General features: G+C 42.4%; 1 protein-coding gene across 1 annotated transcript in view; it reads right to left on the reverse strand.

The window, feature by feature from the left end:
• Positions 1–19,900, reverse strand: part of NAALADL2 (N-acetylated alpha-linked acidic dipeptidase like 2) — a 414,058-nt gene that overhangs the window by 160,266 nt on the left and 233,892 nt on the right. Inside the window, exon 8 of the mRNA XM_044434625.1 lies at positions 17,660–17,788. Coding sequence (XP_044290560.1) covers positions 17,660–17,788 — 129 coding nt within the window. The remainder of the gene's footprint in view (positions 1–17,659; positions 17,789–19,900) is intronic.

A 19,900-nucleotide genomic window follows, 5' to 3' on the forward strand; every position in this document is an offset into this window, starting at 1 on the left:
TACATGTGTCTGTAGGGTTTGGATGAACCCTTTCATCCCTCCAGAATCTGCAGACTTCCTCTTCTGCTCAGTCTGCTCTTGCAAAGTGAGCTGAGCCAAAAGGAAGTCCATGAATGTTTGCAGACCCCTGGCTGTCCAACCAGCAACCTTCCCCAGCTGCCATTCCCAGTTGCCAACCTTCTTTCCTGCCCACTGCTGATGGTGGCATTGGTGGCCATGCAGAAATGGCACTGCTTGCACAGGGCATGGGACTAGATTCCTGGCAAGCACCCATTAAAGCTGGACACACTTGCTAGGACCTTGGACTTTAGCTGCTGCAAAGGGAAGCTAAAACAAGAGATTTCTGTCACAAAACAGATTCCTCACATAAGTTTTGAGACTGTTGATCCACTATATTTCAATTTCATTGCAGAACTGAGATCCAAACACTGCATGGAGATTCCTGCCGTGCTATTTCAGCTCATAATCTCTTGGTGGCACTGTGTTATTGTGAAATAGCACTGATATGCAAGTGAACAAAGTGGTTTCTCTGTCTTTCACAAGTCATGAGTAGGGGATGATGAACACAAAATAAATGTCTTGTATTGCAAAATGAGTTAAGCGGTTATACCCAATGTACCTGGGATAGCCCAGGTTGCCTTTCCCATGTATAAAAAGGTATAGGTTTCCCCTTGACCTTACGTCCAGTCATGCCTGACTCTAGGGGGCGGTGCTCATCTCCATTTCCTGGCTGAGGGAGCCAGCGCTTTTCCGCAGACAGTCTCTGTGGTCATGTGGCCGGCATGACTAAACACCGAAGTGCACGGAACGCTGTTACCTGCCCACCGAAGTGGTACCACATCATTTCAATTGTTAAAACATATGATCTGGCCTGGGCAACTTCTTCTTCCTTCTCTTTCTCATCCTATATTTTTATTTTATACTGATAATTTTAATTTTGTATTTGTAAAGCAATGTATTTTTTGTATTTTTATATTTAATGGTAATTTATTATGTACTATTGTATTTCAATGTATTTTATCATGTTGTAAGCCGCCCCGAGGTTTCGGCAAGGGGCGGCATAGAAATGTTATAATAATAATAATAATAATAATAATAATAATAATAATAATACCTTTTTATCTACTTGCATTTGCATGCTTTCGAACTGCAAGGTTGGCAGGAGCTGGGACAGAGCAACTGGAACTCACACCGTTGTGCAGATTCGAACCAGTGACCTTTCGATCTACCAGCCCAGCAGCACAGCGGTTTAAACCACTGTGCCACCTGCAGTGTATACAGACATATAAAAGGTAAACGTTTCCCCTTGACGTTAAGTCCAGTCATGCCTGACTCTTGGGGGCGGTGCTCATCTCCGTTTTCTGGCCGAGGGAGCCAGCGTTTGTCCGCAGACAGTCTCCATGGTCATGTGGCCGGCATGGCTAAACACCGAAGTGCGCAGAACGCTGTTACCTGCCCACCGAAGTGGTACCTTTTCATCTACTTGCATTTGCATGCTTTCGAACTGCAAGGTTGGCAGGAGCTGGGACGGAGCAATGGGAACTCACCCCGTTGTGCAGATTTGAACTGGTGACCTTTCGATCTACCAGCCCAGCAGCACAGCGGTTTAAACCACTGTGCCACCTGCAGTCCCTTTCCCATGTATAGAAGCCCAGTATTCAAATAGAGTAGTCAGTCACACTGGATCAAATCCCTCCTGCCTTTCTGGACCACCTGGAGGTGGTCTGGAGGTGGATTGTGGCAACTTTCATATGGAGCAAGCAAAATTAGATATCGTTTGAGAGAAAATTCATTTTAAAAGAGGAAGTGGCTTTTAATATTTGCTTCACTAGAGGTTAGTCCAATGTTTGGAAGCAATCCCACTTCACATATGCAAATACTGAAAGGATATGCTCTGGATTGTTTGGTCCAGCATTAATGAGTGCTCTATACTATTTCTGCCCCATATTTGTTAATATAGACAAGCCTGAAAAACCCAGAGAAACTGGGAACTGGTGAAATGATACCATTTCATTCATTCATTTATTTGATTGATTGATTGTTATGCTGCCTGATTAGCTATAGGCTCTTTGAGCAGCTTACATGCAATCAAACAAAAAGTAAAATACCACAATACAATAAAACAATAATATCAATAAAATTAATAATAACAAACTGATAGTGTGAAAAGATAAATTAAATATATAAAATAACTAACTGATAAATTAATGAATGGAGAGGGGATATGAAACAATAATCCAATAATAAAACATAATTCACAACTAAAAAACCATAAATTTACCGTTTCAATGGTAGTAGCAACACATTTAAAAAAAACCCAACAGCTTCACGCTTCAAAATAAGTGCAAAACCAAAAAGTCTTCAGCTGGTATCTGAAGGAGTACAGTGTTGATGCCAGTCTAACTTCTTGTGGAATCGAATTCCACAGCTGGCGTGCAAAGGCCCTCCCCTTGCCAACTCCTCCTCACTTCCCTCAGAGGAGGAACATGGAGGACGGCCACGGATGTTGACCACAGTGATTGGGAGGTCATATGTGGAGAAAGGCGCTCCCTTAGATAGCCTGGCCCCTGTGCCAGTGTAAGCACTTTAAATTAATTTTTGGCCTACTTCCTTTCCTGAGGAGCTTCAAGTATGGAATGAGGTATTCTCTTCTCATCATCTCTGCACACAATGGAGAACGTAATGAAGGAAGACCCATGGCAGAGCAGCTCAAGCCTAGCGTTCTGCTCACATGGTGGCCTGCAAGCTGCAGACCAAAGTCCATAAGCAGGACAGAGGCTTCACAGTGCGCCCCTCACCACGTGCAAGCATCTGATGCATTCAGGCACATGGCTCCTGTTACTGGAAGGAGCATTTGGCCCTCACATCTAGCAGGTATCAACAGCTATCTCCTCCACAAATTCCTCCAGCCCCTTGCAAAAGCCAGCCAGCCTGGTGGCCATCCCTACCTCTTGTGGTAGCAACTTGAGTCTCAGGTGGACTCGGTGACCAGGGTAGCACCTTCTTTCAGCTGTGCTTAATTTGCCAACTGTAGCCCTGCCTGGGAACTCTGGGAACCCCTCAACTGGACTAATATAATGTGCCCCTGAAGACAGTCTGTCTGGAAACTTCAACTGGTACAAAATAGGGCAATGAGATTGCTGATGAAAGCAGGACTGCGTGCCATGTGACCCTGTATCATTCACAAGAGTTACCAGTTGTGCTCTGGGCCCAATTTAAGGTGCCTACTCTAACACGTAAAGCCCTAAACAGCTTGGGACCAGGGTACCTGAAGAACTGCCTGCTCCAAGGCCCCTGACATCTGCTACCTGGCCCATAAGAACTATTTCAGGGGCCCTTCTGAATAAGCCAAGCCCAAGGAAGTAAGGAGAATGGATAATAGAAGAGGGGCCTTCACAGTAGTTACTTCCCACTTGTGCAACAGTCTCCTAAAAGCAGTTCATCTGGTACTTTCATTGCAATCTTTTTAACACCACACAAAAACAACCTTATTATTTAGACATTCTAATAGTTGATTTTATCTTGATAATTGAAAGGTGTTTGTTCATTTTAATAAACAAAATTGTTTGCTCTTTTAATCTATACTGTTTTAAATTATTATACCTCAGCTGTGTACTCTTTTCTCTTTTTGTATATTGTTAATGTGTTTTATTTGATTGCTTTCTATGGTTATAGAGTGTTTTTATTCTATTGTAATCCACTTAGACAACCCTTGCTCTAATAAAGTGGAATAATAAATTTAATAATAAATAAATAAACTTCTGTCTGTTATCTTTCCTGAACCTCCCACCAGTCAACTTCATGGAATGATCTTGTGTTCTAGTATTATGAGGCAGGCAAAACAGTGTCCTCCCATCCACTTTCCTCACACTGCGAATAATTACCTTTGCAATTTGGGGTATGCAGATATTGGAAGGTGGGTGGCTAGGAGACAGTGGGAATATAAACCTCCAGGATATTGCAATATTCAGGGAGAGCAAAATCTGTTTATGAATTTTACACAGGCAGTTTATTGCAGGCGCCTTGCTATGCTTTGAACCGTATGTTTCCAAGCACCTGTTCTGTTGATCCAACATGAGGAGGTGGGGGGTGGGAATGGATAATCACCACACATTACACTAGCATTTCCCTGCTTGTCAAATGGCAGGAGATGACAAATTGTATTTTGAATTATTAATGCTCCATTTTTCAAAGCCTGTCACTTCCAAAGCTCTCTCTTTTACCTTTGTCTTTAAACACAGCAGTCAAGAAAGGCGAGGCACATGAATCCTCGTCCACCTCTCCAAGCTGAAACTTCTACTTCAAGGTCCTCATTTTCAATACAGTTCACTGCTGTCTGATTGACTTCTCAAATCCACAAAGAGCATGGCACAATTGGAGTCAATCATCCAGAACTAAAAGGAGCCAGTGTGCATGTCTTGTCGGATTGGGAGAGGAGGCTACGGAAGCAGCTGAGCCAGGGTTCGACATGAAGAGATAAACAGCCTCATCTTGTGTTAAGGGGAAAGAAACATTCTATTTAAAAACAATATGGAAAATTCTGTGTCAGGAACCCTCCTGAATACATCCATATGAAAATCAGTTTAACAATCCCTTTAGTAAAAGTTAACTTTTATTTTTCTTCAGAATATGTCTATAGGAATGCTAAATGGCATGCTGTGCATATTATCCCCACCCCCTTATTTTTCTGCCTTCCCAAAGAGAATAAGAGAATGATAAAGAGTTTCAAGGGTCATGTACCAGAGCTTCTCATCCTGATGCCCTCCACATTTCTTGGATGATGGATGCCATCATCCCTGACAATTAGCCACAGGCATGATGGTTTGGAGAGGACATTTTTGATCTCAGGGTACAGCAATCTTTCTTAAGTGCTTCAGAAAACTGGTGGTGGCCATGGCTGCAGATTTTTCTAGTTAATTTGTTTTGTTTTGTCATCTTTTGTGATACCTGGAGCAGCACTGCCCCCATTGACAGCTGCCATTTGCCAGCAAGGGCTTTTTCCTGGAATTCCAAAGATGTAAACTTCCTGGCAAAGAGATGGGGAAGAAATGGAGCTAGTGACAGATTTTATTTTCCTGGGCTCCAAGATCACCGCAGATGGGGACTGCAGCCAAGAAATTAAAAGATGCCTGCTCCTTGGGAGGAAAGCTGTGGCACATCTAGACAGCATACTAAACAGCAGAGACATCACCCTGCCAACAAAAGTGCATATAGTCAAGGCTATGGTTTTCCCAGTTGCAATGTATGGCTATGAAAGTTGGACCAAAAGGAAGGCTGAGTGCCGAAGAACTGAGGCCTTTGAATTGTGGTGCTGGAGGAAACTCTGTGAGTCCCTTGGACTGCAAGGCGATCAAACTGGTCAGTCCTAGAGGAGATCAACCCTGGCTGCTCTTTAGAAGGCCAGATCCTGAAGATGAAACTCAAATACTTTGGCCACCTAATGAGAAGAACGGACTCACTGGAGAAGAGCCTAATGCTGGGAACCATTGATGGCAAAGGAAGAAGGGGATGGCAGAGGATGAGGTGGCTGGATGGGGTCAGTGGGGCAGTGAGTGTGGGCTTGGGTGGACTCTGAGGGATGGTGGAGGGCAGGAGAGCCTGGAGGAATGTTGTCCATGTGGTTGTGATGTGTCAGGCATGCCTTTGCAACTAAACAAACAAAACAATTTTCTTCCATCAATGTGTGAGCACATGTATGTAGGTGGATGGAAGCTATGGCTGGAACTACCAGGACAAGGATCTTGGAGAGGGGCAGAAGCCTTTTCAAGTTGCTAGAGGAAGGCAAAGGCAAGTTCAAATAGAAGTTGAGATCAGGTGCCAATGAGACAATGCAGGAACAGAAAATGCTAGTTCAGAAATATGCTGAAGTCTAACAATGTCAAGGCAAAACAAGATCAGAGAGGAAGTCATGGTCTGGAGATACGCTGAGGTTGCGCACTGTTAAGGCAGAGCAGGGCCAGGAACAAGGAAAATTTGGGAAGGCCAAGCAATGTGGTGCTGTGTCAGGACATTGATCATGACAGTTCAGAGAGTGCTCCAGGGAATAGAAGCAGGAAGGACCTGTGACTTCTGCTGCCCCCACCAATAATAGGAAACCCCCCACCCAAAATTTCACTGTCTTAACTAAATTGCCCAAGTCCCCCATCCCACTGTTGATCCCTTTAAACTCTGAGCTGAAAGTCTGGCCTTGTTATAGTTGGAGCAGGTGCAAGAACAGCAACGTCTTAGGTCTCAGGAGTAGACCTTTTACATCTTCCTCTGCAGAGTTTTCACATCAGCCACCTTTTAAAATCTTATTCTGTTTATTGCATGCCAAATGTGTTCTCCTTGTCAGCTACTCTGATGGCCTCTCATGCACAGAAGCAGAATATAAATACTTTACATTTAAAATAATAAATACATTGCTATGATTTAAAGATCTCCTGAGGCTTAAGGCTGTGGGATGGGCAGAATTAATAAGATGGAAATCCTTCCTTTACCATGTCAAAAATCTATTTCAGGAAAGCCACATCATTTCAGAGTCTCTCTCTCTTTCTTTCAATCTCTCAATCTCTTCCCCCACCCCACAGAATTTGGGTGCATTTCCCTCTTTGTGTCTTATCCTACTAATTTCAACCCCCCCCCATGTAGCATCAAATTACACAAAAAAGGGTCATATTACAGACTTCAAAACATCTCGTCTCAAGACAATGAGTTGATAGACCAAAGGAATGACAGAGCCAATTAAGGTTTTGCTGCTTCTAGGCATGCCTACAGAATATCTGAATAAGAACCTAAGCAAACAAGAAAAAAATGTGCTTGTTAAGACCAAGGGTTGTCTCAAAGAAGTTTGTGAGACCTTCAGACAAAAATTGCCATCCTCCCATGGTCTCCCCTGAGTTTCCAGCCATTTTTGCTGCTTCCTGGAGAACAAAGAAAGCAGAAATGTTCCTACATGATGCCTTAATTTGCTACTGACCCCTTGTCTAGTTGGTAATTCTGCCCTGTCCCACAGTTTCAGTCTAACTGGGTTCAGACAACACAGCAAGCTATGGTAGTTTGTTTGTTTGGTTGTTACCATTGTTGTTCTGATGTGTTGCCCAATGAAATAACTAGTATGTGGCATCACCTCTCCTATCACTGCAGGAAATACCATTATTCCTACCATACCTCCTATTCTGGATTCTTGATTTTCATGCCAGCATACATTTATTAAAGAATGTTACCTAGAGAGGACTTTCCCTGAAGTAATAATGCTCCAAAAACCCACAGCTAATGAGACATGATCTCTCACTTACTTGAGCTGAGTTAATCTATTTGAAACATTTAACTTAACACTTACTTCTATGTAGCTGCACTGATCCTTTGAGAAAGTGACATTCAATTTATAAAAAGGTGTCACTCCTTTGCTTTAATCTCAAGACTTCAAGGCTTGTCAGTAATTCCTAACTTCTGATCATCAAAGATGCTTGTTGTACTAATCCTACTAAGATTGGCTGGAATTTTATGTTCAAAATTTAAGTAAAAACATGAACCTGTACGGGTAAGAAACAAGAAGAATCTGAAGGCAATTTAACTGAGGGCTGATTCCAGCAAAGAGGAATGCTGTGGGTTATCATGCTTTAAAAATAAGTTACATCAAAACACAAAATCCATATGGATTATGTACAAGAGACTAGATGGCTTCTTGTTCTTTCTCATGAATTTTTACTTGAAAACTGAGCATACTAGACAAATTGTAGTAGCTATCCAGTGGAGGTAGGTTTATCATTATCACATTAGTCAAATGGGTATTTCATGATAATGGGACAGAGCATTGAGGGAGTGGAAGTGAATGGAAAGAAATCATAGAGCAGGGAGGGGCAACCTACATCTCTCAAGCTACATGCAGTACTCAGTCTAATTTCAAAGGCCCTCTTCAATTGATTAATTCAGGTCTTTGGCAAGAGTGAATTGACCCTCTGCCAGGTTCCCACTGGGTAAGAGAGAGAAAGGAGGTGGCAAATAGAAAAAGGGAATGGTCCTCCACACTTGTGGCTCCCGTTCACTGCTGGAATGTCCACCCCCATTGGACAGCCCCCAACAGAAAACGGGCTATGGAGTACTCCATTAGAGGTATGTAGCTCCATCCTGATAATGTAAATAAAACAGAAAACATGGGTAAAATGGTTTAGCCTCAATACATGTAAAGCAGTGGGGAAAGAAAAGGAAGTGAAGAATGTTTCCACCCCCTGTTTGGCATCAATATATAGCAAGGAAACAGAAAATGAGAAAGGAGGGATGAACTTTAAACTCCAACACAATTCTGCAGGCTGAAAATATATGGCAGAGTAATATAAGACAGGCAACAGCCCGTAGGGAAGCATGAAAAATCATAAAAGAAGAGGAAAATGAGAAAGAACAAAATTATTAAAGAATACAGATTAAAAAAGTGTACTCCTAAGGAAAGAGGAAAGGGAAGACAATAAGCAGCATTACTTACAGAACCATAGATAAGGTTCAATTTCAATCAATTTCAGCAACAGATTAAAATAATGAATGCAGTTATAGGAACTTAAGGATATAAGGAGGCAAGATATGAATGTGATGGGGTGGGGTGGGGATCCTGTTAGAGGAACTGTTGGCAGCTATGTCTACACTGAAGAAATGGACCTAGCAATTCAGAACATTTATACTAGTGCTGGTCTGAAATATCTGACTCAACTTTCAGTATTTCAGTGGGCTAGGGATAAGAGGAACATGGACTGCGTGCTATTATGGATCATGGTGCAATGACTTGGATGTTCAGCTTTGATTTCAGAGAATACATGTGGATGTGGAACATGTGATACTGACTGAGGTGATCAAAATGATGGCACAGAATGTCCACAAACATTCTCTTGCTGATGGTCCATGTGAATGAACAAGAAGTGCACAGTACGAATGAGATTGCCAACCATTTCCGTGGAGCTGCCTCGCTCCTGTTTTTGGGCATCGTGAAAACATACATATTCCTAGACGCCTACCTTGACCGATGAGCTATACTATTAACTGATATTCTGTTTCAATCCAGTGTTCTATTATTTTTCCTTTTTCTTTTTGTGTTAACCACTCCACATATAGAACAGTATATAAATGTTGTAAATATATAAATACATTTGTGTCATCCTCTTTCCACTGGGTATTTTCCTTCAAAATCAGCATGAACATTTGTTCTCTTAATATGTTCATGTTTGTTCACAACTGTGCCTAACATACACCATTTTGCAAGCACTATTCCCGATGTAAAGCAGTTTTTAATGTTATTTTCACTAATGTATGCATCTTGAGTATATATTCCCTCAATATAATCATTTTAAACATTACTGGAGAAATACATTGCAGAATGTGGAGAAGCAAAGGTGGTTGTATTTCAATGTGTGTACTGGTTCAAGTGGAAAGAATATTAAAATGCAGATAGAATGAACATTTGCCTTCTTTATATGTGAGTCCTCATCCAGTGCAGCTCAACCCAAAGTAAAGGTTGACATGGAAGGAAAATTCCAACTACCTCAAATGAATAGAATTGTTGTTGTTGTTGATAGTCGCGAAGTCGTGTCCGACCCATCGCAACCCCATGGACAACATTCCTCCAGGCCTTCCTATCCTCCACCATCCCCCGGAGTCCACCTAAGCTCACACCAACTGCCTCAGTGACTCCATCTAGCCACCTCATCCTCTGCCGTCCCCTTCTTTTGCCATCTATTGTTCCCAGCATTAGGCTCTTCTCCAGGGAGTCCTTCCTTCTCATTAGGTGGCCAAAGCATTTGAGTTTCATCTTCAGTATCTGGCCTTCTAAAGAGCAGTCAGGGTTGATCTCCTCTAGGACTGACTGGTTTGATAGCCTTGTGGTCCAGGGGACTCACAGGAGTCTCCTCCAGCACCACAATTCAAAGGCCTCAATTCTTTGGCACTCAGCCTTCCTTATGGTCCAGCTTTCACAGCTGTGCATTGCAACTGGGAAAACCATGGCCTTGACTATACGCACTTTTTTAATACCTACACTCAAAAAAGGGAAGTAGTTTCTTAGAGAAGAAAGCAATGGAAGCTCCAGTATAGTTAACATTAATGAAGTTGTCATTTAAGCACAACCTTTGAAATCTTTTCTCTTCTAGGTGCACCGGGATATCAGTTGCATTGATGACTCTTTTCTTAATGATCACCTGCTGCAATCTTGTAAATATGATCTATGTTCTAGGTTTGTTGTTCTAGTTAATTAAAAGATTTGACAGACAGGCCTAATATCCTCAGCTTTATTTTATGAACAAGTCTAACAACTCGACATTACAGAATGCTAAATAAATCCAATGCTGCATTCAGGATAAGGAAAAAAAAATAACTAGCACCGAATTACTGTTTTACTAACAATTTCAATCGAGATAATGGTTTCACTTCATGCACATTTTATTGAATTATAGATTTAAGCAGAAGACTACAGAATAAATTCACTCAGAAACTTTATAGTCCAAATTCACTTTAGGGATCTTTTTAATATGAGGCTACAATGGATTTTTTTTATTATGCCACATATATTGTCATAACACATTGTGTTTTTATTCCTGCTAATCTTTTGTATTGCTCATAATGGATTCGATCAAAAAGTCCCGCAGGGTGCTCTTTGCTGTCTTCCAAGAGTGTAACTAGCATTAAAAGGGACATGAAACCTCCACCGCCCCAAGTCTCCTGCTCGCTTCAGCATGTACAAGACTGCAACAGATGGATTGGGTTACAGCACCATGGGCTTCGTGGGGCTGCCCTTGAAAGCATTTGGAAATAACAACGGCCGCGGAATGCGTGAACCAGATTCTTGCCTGCCAGCCATTTACAGCATCGATTGCAACAGTCCATTCTTTTTTGCTCAGCTCATTTTTAGATCATATTTTACACAGTTCACAGTTCATTTCTGAGCTCAATTAGAGGTAATTGCTTTGACCTTTAAAGCCTGAAACTCTTAGAAAACAAAGTATTTAATGCCTTGCCCAGGCCCATGCGAGCTTGTTCAGGTCTGGTCCCAGCAAGTTGCAAAGTAGGACGACTGTGGTTGGGCAGCATCCATGGCCCCACCAGTGCCATTGGATACTGGTGGCTGCTAGCGCACCCCCTGCTGCTTCCAAAGGCCAGTACGAAACTCCATCCAAGAAGTGCTAAGTGGAGCTCTGGGCCAGATGCGTAAATTCACTGGCACCGATATCTCAATTATGCTGCCTATCCCAGCCTCCAGTCTCCAACATGTGTCAGTTTCAGCAGAGATCTGGCTACCCCCAACACATCCTGGTGCCAACTTTATACTTCCGTGTCCAGGATTAGGAGATGTAGGGAAGGGTTTATGTGCTTTAGTGGTATTCTTACTGTATGCTGTAATATGTTTGCATTTTAGAGCTACGATTTTGTTTGCTTGCTTGCTTGTTAAATAAATTTTTAAATATGTTTTCTTCCTGCCTGATAGCTTGAAGGCTCTCTGGATAGTTAACAAAATCAAATACACGGAACAAACTTAAGACAACAAAACAGTAAGCTAAAATCACTAAACAACCAATAACAAACCACTGTCACCATTAAATACACTGACACAATAAAACAATCCAAGATCCCTACTTTAAAAATATAGGGGCAGCAATGATAGAAAATACAAATGTTTAACTATTAAAATATCTGGGGAATAAAAAGCTTTTCACCTGGCACAGAAAGAGAAAAGGGTAGGTGCCGCACATATCTCTTTGGGGAACTGATTCCATAAATGGGGTGCCACAATGATTCTGAAGGTGTTTATACATTGTGCTGTACTAATATGGGCTTTTAGGTACCTGGGCTCCTTGCAAAGGAGAACAAGCTATACATTATATCCATAAATAATATGGATACTAATAACTCTACCTGCAACCAGAAGGGTCAGAATTCTTTCCGGCAGCTGCATAATGAACACGCTGGGTTTGGGTGTGCTAGACAGAGCTCTGCTACAGGTCACCACCATGGAGAGCTGCCTGCCCATTCATAATCCCGGAGGAGCTGCTATGAATTTCTCATTATGGTTCTTGACTCAAAAGGCATATAACCGGTGTGCAGATGTGTACCTTTTAGGGTGAAGAGCCTACCCCTTTTTCCATTCTATAGGGAGATTCAAAATAGTGCTGTAAATGTTTGTGCATCTTTTCAGTGTGCTGATCCACACGTTATTGGAAGGGAGTGGACATGAATGGAGATACGTGAAAGCTTCGCAGACTGACCAGTCCATCTCTGGCTGGGTGTCTCAGCATCTGCTGTACATTGCACCTACCTGCCAGGGAACTGGGGCGAGAAGGTGCCATTGCCCTCACGTTCTGCTTCTGGGCTTCCGGAGAGCAGCCGGTCGGCCACTGTGTGAAGAGAATGCTGACTAGGTGGACGCTTGCCCTGGTCCAGCAGGGACCCTCCTTTTCTTATCGTGGAGATGGGAGAGGCACAGCATGGTGATGCCACATCACACCTTTGTCCTAGCCTGTCTCTCAAGAAAGAAGGCAAAGAGCTGTAGAGTGCAGCAGCTCTGTTTTTCTTCTACAACCTCATTAAACAGTTTTCAATCAGGTTTGATGGGATATGCCAGTGCAGAGATCCTTCCCATAGCTACGGTCTGGATCCATATAATACAGGGTAGATGGCTATTATTTTACCACCACTTTCAGACATCGTGCAGTATTCAGTGGCATCATCCTAAATGACTTTGGCCAGGTTACCTGAAGGGTTGTCTTCCCCTGAATAGACATAGCCTGTATATTACAGGCTTAAGAACATAGGAAAAACCATGCTGGACCAAACCAATGGTCCATCAAGTATAGCACTCTGGACATACTGTGGCAAAGCAGCAGTCCACAGGATCTTTCAAGCAGGATGGGTGCAAGACTTCCACCTGCCCAAACTCCTCAGCAACTGGTCCGTGCAGTCATGCCACCTCCGGTAACAGAGGTAGCACAGAGCAGCAAGGTTAGTAGCTACGGACAGCCTCCTCCTCCCTGAACTTGTCCAATCCCCTTTCATGGCCATCCAAATAGGTGGTCATCACCACTTCCCATGGCAGTTAATTCCAACGTTTAACTATACTTGTGTAAAGAAGAACTTCCTTTCATCTGCCCTAAAGTGCCCACCAATCATGGGATGACTCTGGGTTCTAGTATTAGGGGAAATGGACAAAAATGTCTCCCTCTCCAATGTCTCCCTTATGGTTAGTGCATAAATATCATATTCAATAGTCCTTCTTCAGCAGCCCTTCCCAAAGAAAGTAGGGTGAGCAGGTACTAACAAGGGAACTGTGTTATGATACCCAGTTGTGGAATGAACTTCCAGGGGTGTGCTTCTGACACCCACATCAGCAAAACAGCTTTTAAAAAATACAGGCATTTCAGGCTAGTGTTTGTTGTTGTTGTTTCCAATTTCTGATATAAATATGGTACTGTATTTTAATTCTTTACAGTGTTCCAGTGTTCTAGTTAATTGTTCTTTTTAGACTATTCAGTAGTTATAAATGTTTATATTAAAGCATGTTGTGTTCTGCTTTGTGGCTTTAGTTCTTGTGAACCACCCTGAGTGTTTCAGCTCTTGGCCATAATGGAAATATACGAAAGACAGAGATAGCACCAGCAGAGCTCCAACAGACATTCCATTTGCACAAGCACTACTGGAGCATATTGTGCTGGTCAAGCCATGTGCACAACTGATTGCACAGCTGCTTACACAATCTGGCACACAAAGATAACGTTAGTGGCACTGCCCCTTTGCACATGGTCTGGAACCCAGTTTCCTAGGCTCCTTGCCATTGAATTCCATGTGCTGAATCTTCTCTGCAGCAAAGCCTTGTTCAGGTTCTGCTAGGAAACAGGAGTGGACAGATCAGGGCACATGCGTTCAGGCATTTATTTGTGCAGTAGGTGGAAAGCTTGAGAACCTGAGATTCACTCCCAAGCATCCTCTAGCCTGTCCCCCTCTAGAAATTTTTGCCTATGACACCCCTCCTGTACAGACAACATGGCCAATGATCAGGGATGGAGTAAGCCAAGCTGGACCAGACAAATGCATATCAAAATGATCCACTAGGGCTAAATGAATGGGTCATAATAATATATTACAGCAACTATGTGTCATTCAGAAGTTGCATTTCCAAAAAAATATCAAAGTCTAAACTTCATGATCTTATGCCTGCCAGGGTCTTGAACAGGTGAGTGTCCCAGCTCCCTCCAGATACTTTTGGGTTACATCTCCCATGAGCCCCAGGAAGCATTGCCAATGGACCATTGGAGTTGCCCTCCCAATGCTTTTGAACTACACCAGGTGCCTACATCTACCTCACTCCATTGGCCCTTAATCATTAGGAAAAGCTATAGGAGTGGATAGACTACCTGTCATTCATTCAATGGAGCAGAAGAAACAAAGAAGCCCTCTTTGAGTGGTCCATGGAAAGTTATGCCAAAGTATGTTTTCTAGATTTAGAGGTGCCACAAGTTTCTTGGCTGTTTTAGTTTGAACAAGCTAACAGGGACACCCCTCAGGAATACTAATTAATGGATCAGTCAGAGTAACTTTTGTGCTTGTCAAATGTAAATTCAAAACTATTGAACTAACAGTTCTTATTTAGGGGATTTAATTTCCGCATCAACCCACTCCGAATTTCCAGTGACAGTCTGCCAAATAAATGGTGATTCATTAACAGAGCAAGCCAGCAAATGGCAACTTCCCTTACAATGCAGTCACAGGCACAAATGTAACTTGGCAGAATCTCTCTGCTATGAATGTGGACAATAATTAGTATGGCGGAACAGAGTTCATACTTGCTTCGCAAAGGTCTTGGACTTGTTTGAATCCCTCTTTGGCTTAGTAATCCAAATATTTAAATCAGCTTTCTTATTTAATTCAATATTTCAGGCAGAATCCCCCTGACAGGCATGTAAAATGCATGCTTTCAGGTTGCTTATAAGCCGTAAAACAATGCCTATGGCAGCCAATTACAGAGATGAAGATCAGCACTGACCTGAGGCAGTACTTTGGAGCAAGATGTTTGCCTTTGCAAATGGGTGGGTGCACTGGGGGCAGGTATCTCCAATGCCAGAGGGTTTTAATGTGAGTTTTAGGCTGGACTTTTAAAGAGCTGCCCCTTATAAACCCAATCCCCAAACTAGATTCAGCACTGTGGAGAGCTCCTTGAAAGATCGGACTGAAGCCTAGTGTGGCTATTCTGCCCTACTGGCATGGAAGACACGAATCTTCACTGAGTGCAGCTTTCCTGTTTTATGTACTATTATGTGTTTGTTTATTTATTTGGCAACAATAATTCTCTCTCTCTCTCTCTGTGCATACACACATGACAAAGAGAAGAGAGGGAGATAGCGCGCTTATACAGATTAGAAGGGAGGGACAAGGCCCTAGCCTGAAGGGAAGGGAGATGCAGTAAACAGGGAAGCAGTTGGAAAAAGTTCCAATTATATGTGTTTCAGTTTGGTTACAGGTAAGACAGCAATTCTATCCATGCTCACCTGGGAGGAAGTGTCATCCCACAAAATCTTTCTTTCTACATATTTAGATGTATGGACTGCATTTTTCTTTCCAACCATAGATGTTCAAAGCAGTTAAAGAAAGCCTATGAAACACACCCGAAACAACAAAACAGTCTGGTGAAAGCTAAAAACAGCATAAAAGGGAAGCGAAAAGAAAGCCAGAGCTAAAAAGCAGTAAGATTCAAACCCTGAAGGAAAAGCAATGTCTTCAAACGGTGGTGGAAAACAGGCAAAAAGGAAGGTATTTCAATTCAGGCTTCCCAGCCTGTACCATCCAGACATGTTGGAATGTTACCCCCACAATGTGGAATGTGGAAATTGCACAGCCAATGTGACAACGCTTTAAACATGACAAGATCACAAAGAAATGCACTACTGATGGTTGAAGCCCCATCAGTGAGGATGATAAAGGATAAACTGGACATGCACATGGTAGGCATGCCATGAGCAGAGTCGGCTGGAGCCAGGGGTCAGACTAGATGTCCCAGGAGGCCCTTTCTCACTCTCTCTGTTCCTCTATTTCCTTAGGTAGTATATAAAAAGTTAATGCATCTCCTCCTAGGGCTGATTCATACCTTCAGCATTCTCACTTTTGGCTACAAATATCTGCACACATGTTGGACCAATTTAGGACTTCTCCTGCATCTGTCACAGTGTAACGTGATCTTCAGCTATGCTCCATTGAATGTTTACGGTGCAATCCTATGCACATTTGGGCAGAAACAGTCCTGCAACCCCCAGGAGGGGATGGGGAAGGCATCATATTGTATGACTCTTTCATCTCGTTTGATACTCATTGGATCGCACAAGAACACTGTCCAGATTTTGTGCACACACCATGATAATTAAACAATGATAATAAAAGCTGCCCTTCCATTGGTACTGCCTGCCCACTGCTTCATGCCATGACATGCCAACAATCAAATATGTTCAATGACCAGTTGTCATTTTTTAAAATTGTTATTCTTTACTTAGCATATTTATAACCTTCCTTGTTTCCTTCCATGGAACTCAAGGTGCCTTACATAATTCTCCTCATCCTCTCAGTCTTATCCTCGCAATACCCTGTGAGGTAGGATTGAACGAGCGTCTGTGACTGGCTCAGAGTCACAGATTTCTCAATCCCTAATTGCACTGTCTTAACCACTATACCACACTGCATGTTTGGACTAGTAAGCATTTTCCAACAGGAATGAAAGTTCAGAGAAGCTCTGATTCTGTTAATGAGTGGATAACGGAACAAAAGATGCCTGACATGCTGCAAAAAGCAGACAAAGCAGATTTAACTAAGTCCGTACATCCTTAATAGTACCACTGACTGTGCTTTTTAAAGGGAGAACTAACACTCTGCTCAGGTTTATGGGTCAATAAAGTCTTAATTATCCTGATAACACAATAGACTATAGAGATGAGGAAATGTGCAATACATTTTACAGATTGGTAGAAACTGAAATCATGGATACCCATTCAGAATTCAGGGATGGGAGGATTTGCAGTTTGTTTGGGAAAAGTAGTGGAATGCTTTCTGCAAAGACAGGATGAGGCAGATTCATTTGGTGTGCATTTTTATATGACTGTATTAACTTTGAACCTACTTAGGAGTCAAAAATCACTTATCCTTCCAAGTCCACACTTACCCACATTTTAATGGCATTCTCCAGTCATAAAACACAGAACATTAGAAACACATTGCATTAGAAAAATGTGTACAATGAACGTGCTCTGAAGAAATGTCTTGGTTCCCTGTTTTTAGGGCTTGTGCCAACAAGGCAATACTTCGCTTATATTATCTCAGAGATCAGCGAAGAGTTCTGCATGTTAGCACCTGCACTAGCACGAGAACGTTCAAGCTTTCCCCAAAACTCTCTGATGAGAGCTAAGAGGTAAGAGAAGGGTTTCTCTTGCTAGTGTACTACAGGAGATCCCTGCAGTGCTCTGCATTTTTGCTTCGCTTCCCTTTGGCAGTCGTGGGTGATGCAGGAAGTCTGGCAGACTAGCAGAAGCATACTTTTCATCTAAAATTTTAACAGTTTCAAAACTTCCAAAAGAATTCAGTATGCCAAGATATAAAATGTGAGTCAATCTGAATTGTCACATCATCTCTACATTATGCATCACAAGAGATCTCATAAGATGATTCTCACCTTTTTAACCTCGGTTGCCAGTTGCTGAAGGGAAGGTGAAGCTATGGATTGCAAGATTGCTTTGCCTCTCACTGGGTCATGGAGACTCACATACGCCACCGCATTCTTCTGGAGAACTTTCTTGAGGTCCTAAATGCAAACAATCATGATTACTAAGCCAGATCACATTCAGAATTGCATTCTTATTTTTCCCCCTTGAAAGGGGAAAAAATGCAAGCCATGTTTTTTAGCCAGTCTAATTCCCTAACTAATACTTTACTCAATTTCCCAGAATATCATTTTAGGAACTTCAGAGGAAGTATTTATTTATTTTTCTCCTGTGGGATTATAATTCCTTTCTGGTACCATGTGAAGAAAATGCAAAATGGGGCCTGAAGGAATTAAGAATTACTATGGTTCTAGTGCCGAGAATAAAAAGATTACAGATTTTGAAATAGCAGGAAGGAAGCCTTTTCATTGTAAACTTGCTCCTGACAGGGACCAAACTTCAAATGTAAACATTAACAAACATTCAAAACAGCTGACGTTTCAAACCATGCAACCATATTTTAGATCTGAATTGCATCATTTCAACAGTATTGTCATTTTATTATGTTTTTAAAAGCAAACAGATCTGCATGAACTTCATCTCAATTATTCCCCATGTGCCTTTCCGGTAATGAGCTACTTGTTTCATGAAGAGGCTCTTTATACTGAGCAGAAGGGGTGTAACACAATTATGTTTGATGTAAGAATGATTTGAAGTGGAACTAAATAAATTTTGCTTCCAGTCACTTGCAAAGGCCCTTTTTGATGCTTCATCTATACCCCCCATGGCTTATTCTAAAATCATAATTCCATTGCAAGAAAGACACTTTGGTAATGTTTGTGTGCCACTGGCATACACAATCCTGCGAAAATCACACATTCCCCATTTAACTATCAGTTCAACAGTTAGACTTAATTATGGGTGGCACCCCTCTCAAACTCACCCACTGGAATTTCACAGCTAGGGATGGATGGTGCAGGTTATTTTCAGCATAATTCATAAATCCATTCCACCCTGCTACTGCGCTACCGCATCAATATGATGTTGGTTTGTGCTTTGAAAACGTGTTTTTATATTTTTTTTCATAGAATGTGCATTTTTTTACTTTTATCCTAAAATATGCATGCATTTCAGTGCCCTTTCTCAGGCAGAAAGATGTACTGCCTGTTTTGGAAAAAGGCAGACACTGAAGGCGAGCCATTATGAGCTGAAGTCTGGGTAGTGCAGAGCAGATCAGCTTGTTTAAACATGCAGGCTGATTGAGCTCCTGCAACACCCCTCCCCACCCCCCATCCCCATGCAGCCCAGCTGAAATAGCCCCTTTAGATTTGGGGGGGGGGATGTCATTGTTGCAAGAAAGTGAAAGCAACAAGTGCAAACAGAAAGAAAACACATGGGGTGGAAAGTAAACAGAAAACGGCACCCATTATTGATGGTAGAGTTTCCCCCCACTTCTGCTGGATTGATGAAGGTGGTCTGGAGAGAAGTGGGGGCAGATGCTATTCAGTCTCGCAGGTGGGCTCTCTTGAAAAAAGCGCCATCCTGTATCAAACCAAGAGTCCATCTAGACCAGCAATCTATAGACAAGTGGTGGCCACCGGCAGAACATAGTGCAACAAACAGCACCTGTCCATCCCTGTCCCCCAGCAACTCCGCTTGGGCATCCTATCTTTGGTACTAGAGGTAGCAACAGGACTGGTTGCCAGTGATAGCCTTCTTCTCCATGAATTTTGTCCAATTCTCTTTCAAAGCAATCTGAAGCGGTGGCCATCACTCAGTCTTGTGGAGTTGAATTCCATGGTTAACTACAAGCTGCATGAAGAAGTGCCTCCTTTTACCTGCCCTGAAATTCCCAGCATTCAACTACCTGGGATGAAGCAGGTTCTACTCTGATGAGGGGAGGGGACAGAACCAAAAAATTCTCACAACACTTTCCCCGTGCATACATGATTTGATGTGTCCCGGTCATGTCTCCCCTGACTTGTCCTTTTTCTAAGCTCAACAACCCCAGATGTTTTGAACTTTCCTTCTGGAGGAGCTGCTCCAGCTAGGAATATGCTGATGCTGGGAACTTCAGCCTATTGGAGCTCAACAGAGTTCCTGGACACTTCCATACGTGCAGCTACAAAAGTAAAACTGACATCTGGAAACAAATGCTCAGATGGTCGTGATATTAGATTAAAGTAGCTGCACCTTCTAAATTTCACTCCAAG

This window comes from Varanus komodoensis, unplaced genomic scaffold (genome assembly GCF_004798865.1).
Source record: "Varanus komodoensis strain SLA01 unplaced genomic scaffold, ASM479886v1 scaffold28, whole genome shotgun sequence".
Taxonomy (NCBI): Eukaryota; Metazoa; Chordata; class Lepidosauria; order Squamata; family Varanidae; genus Varanus; species Varanus komodoensis.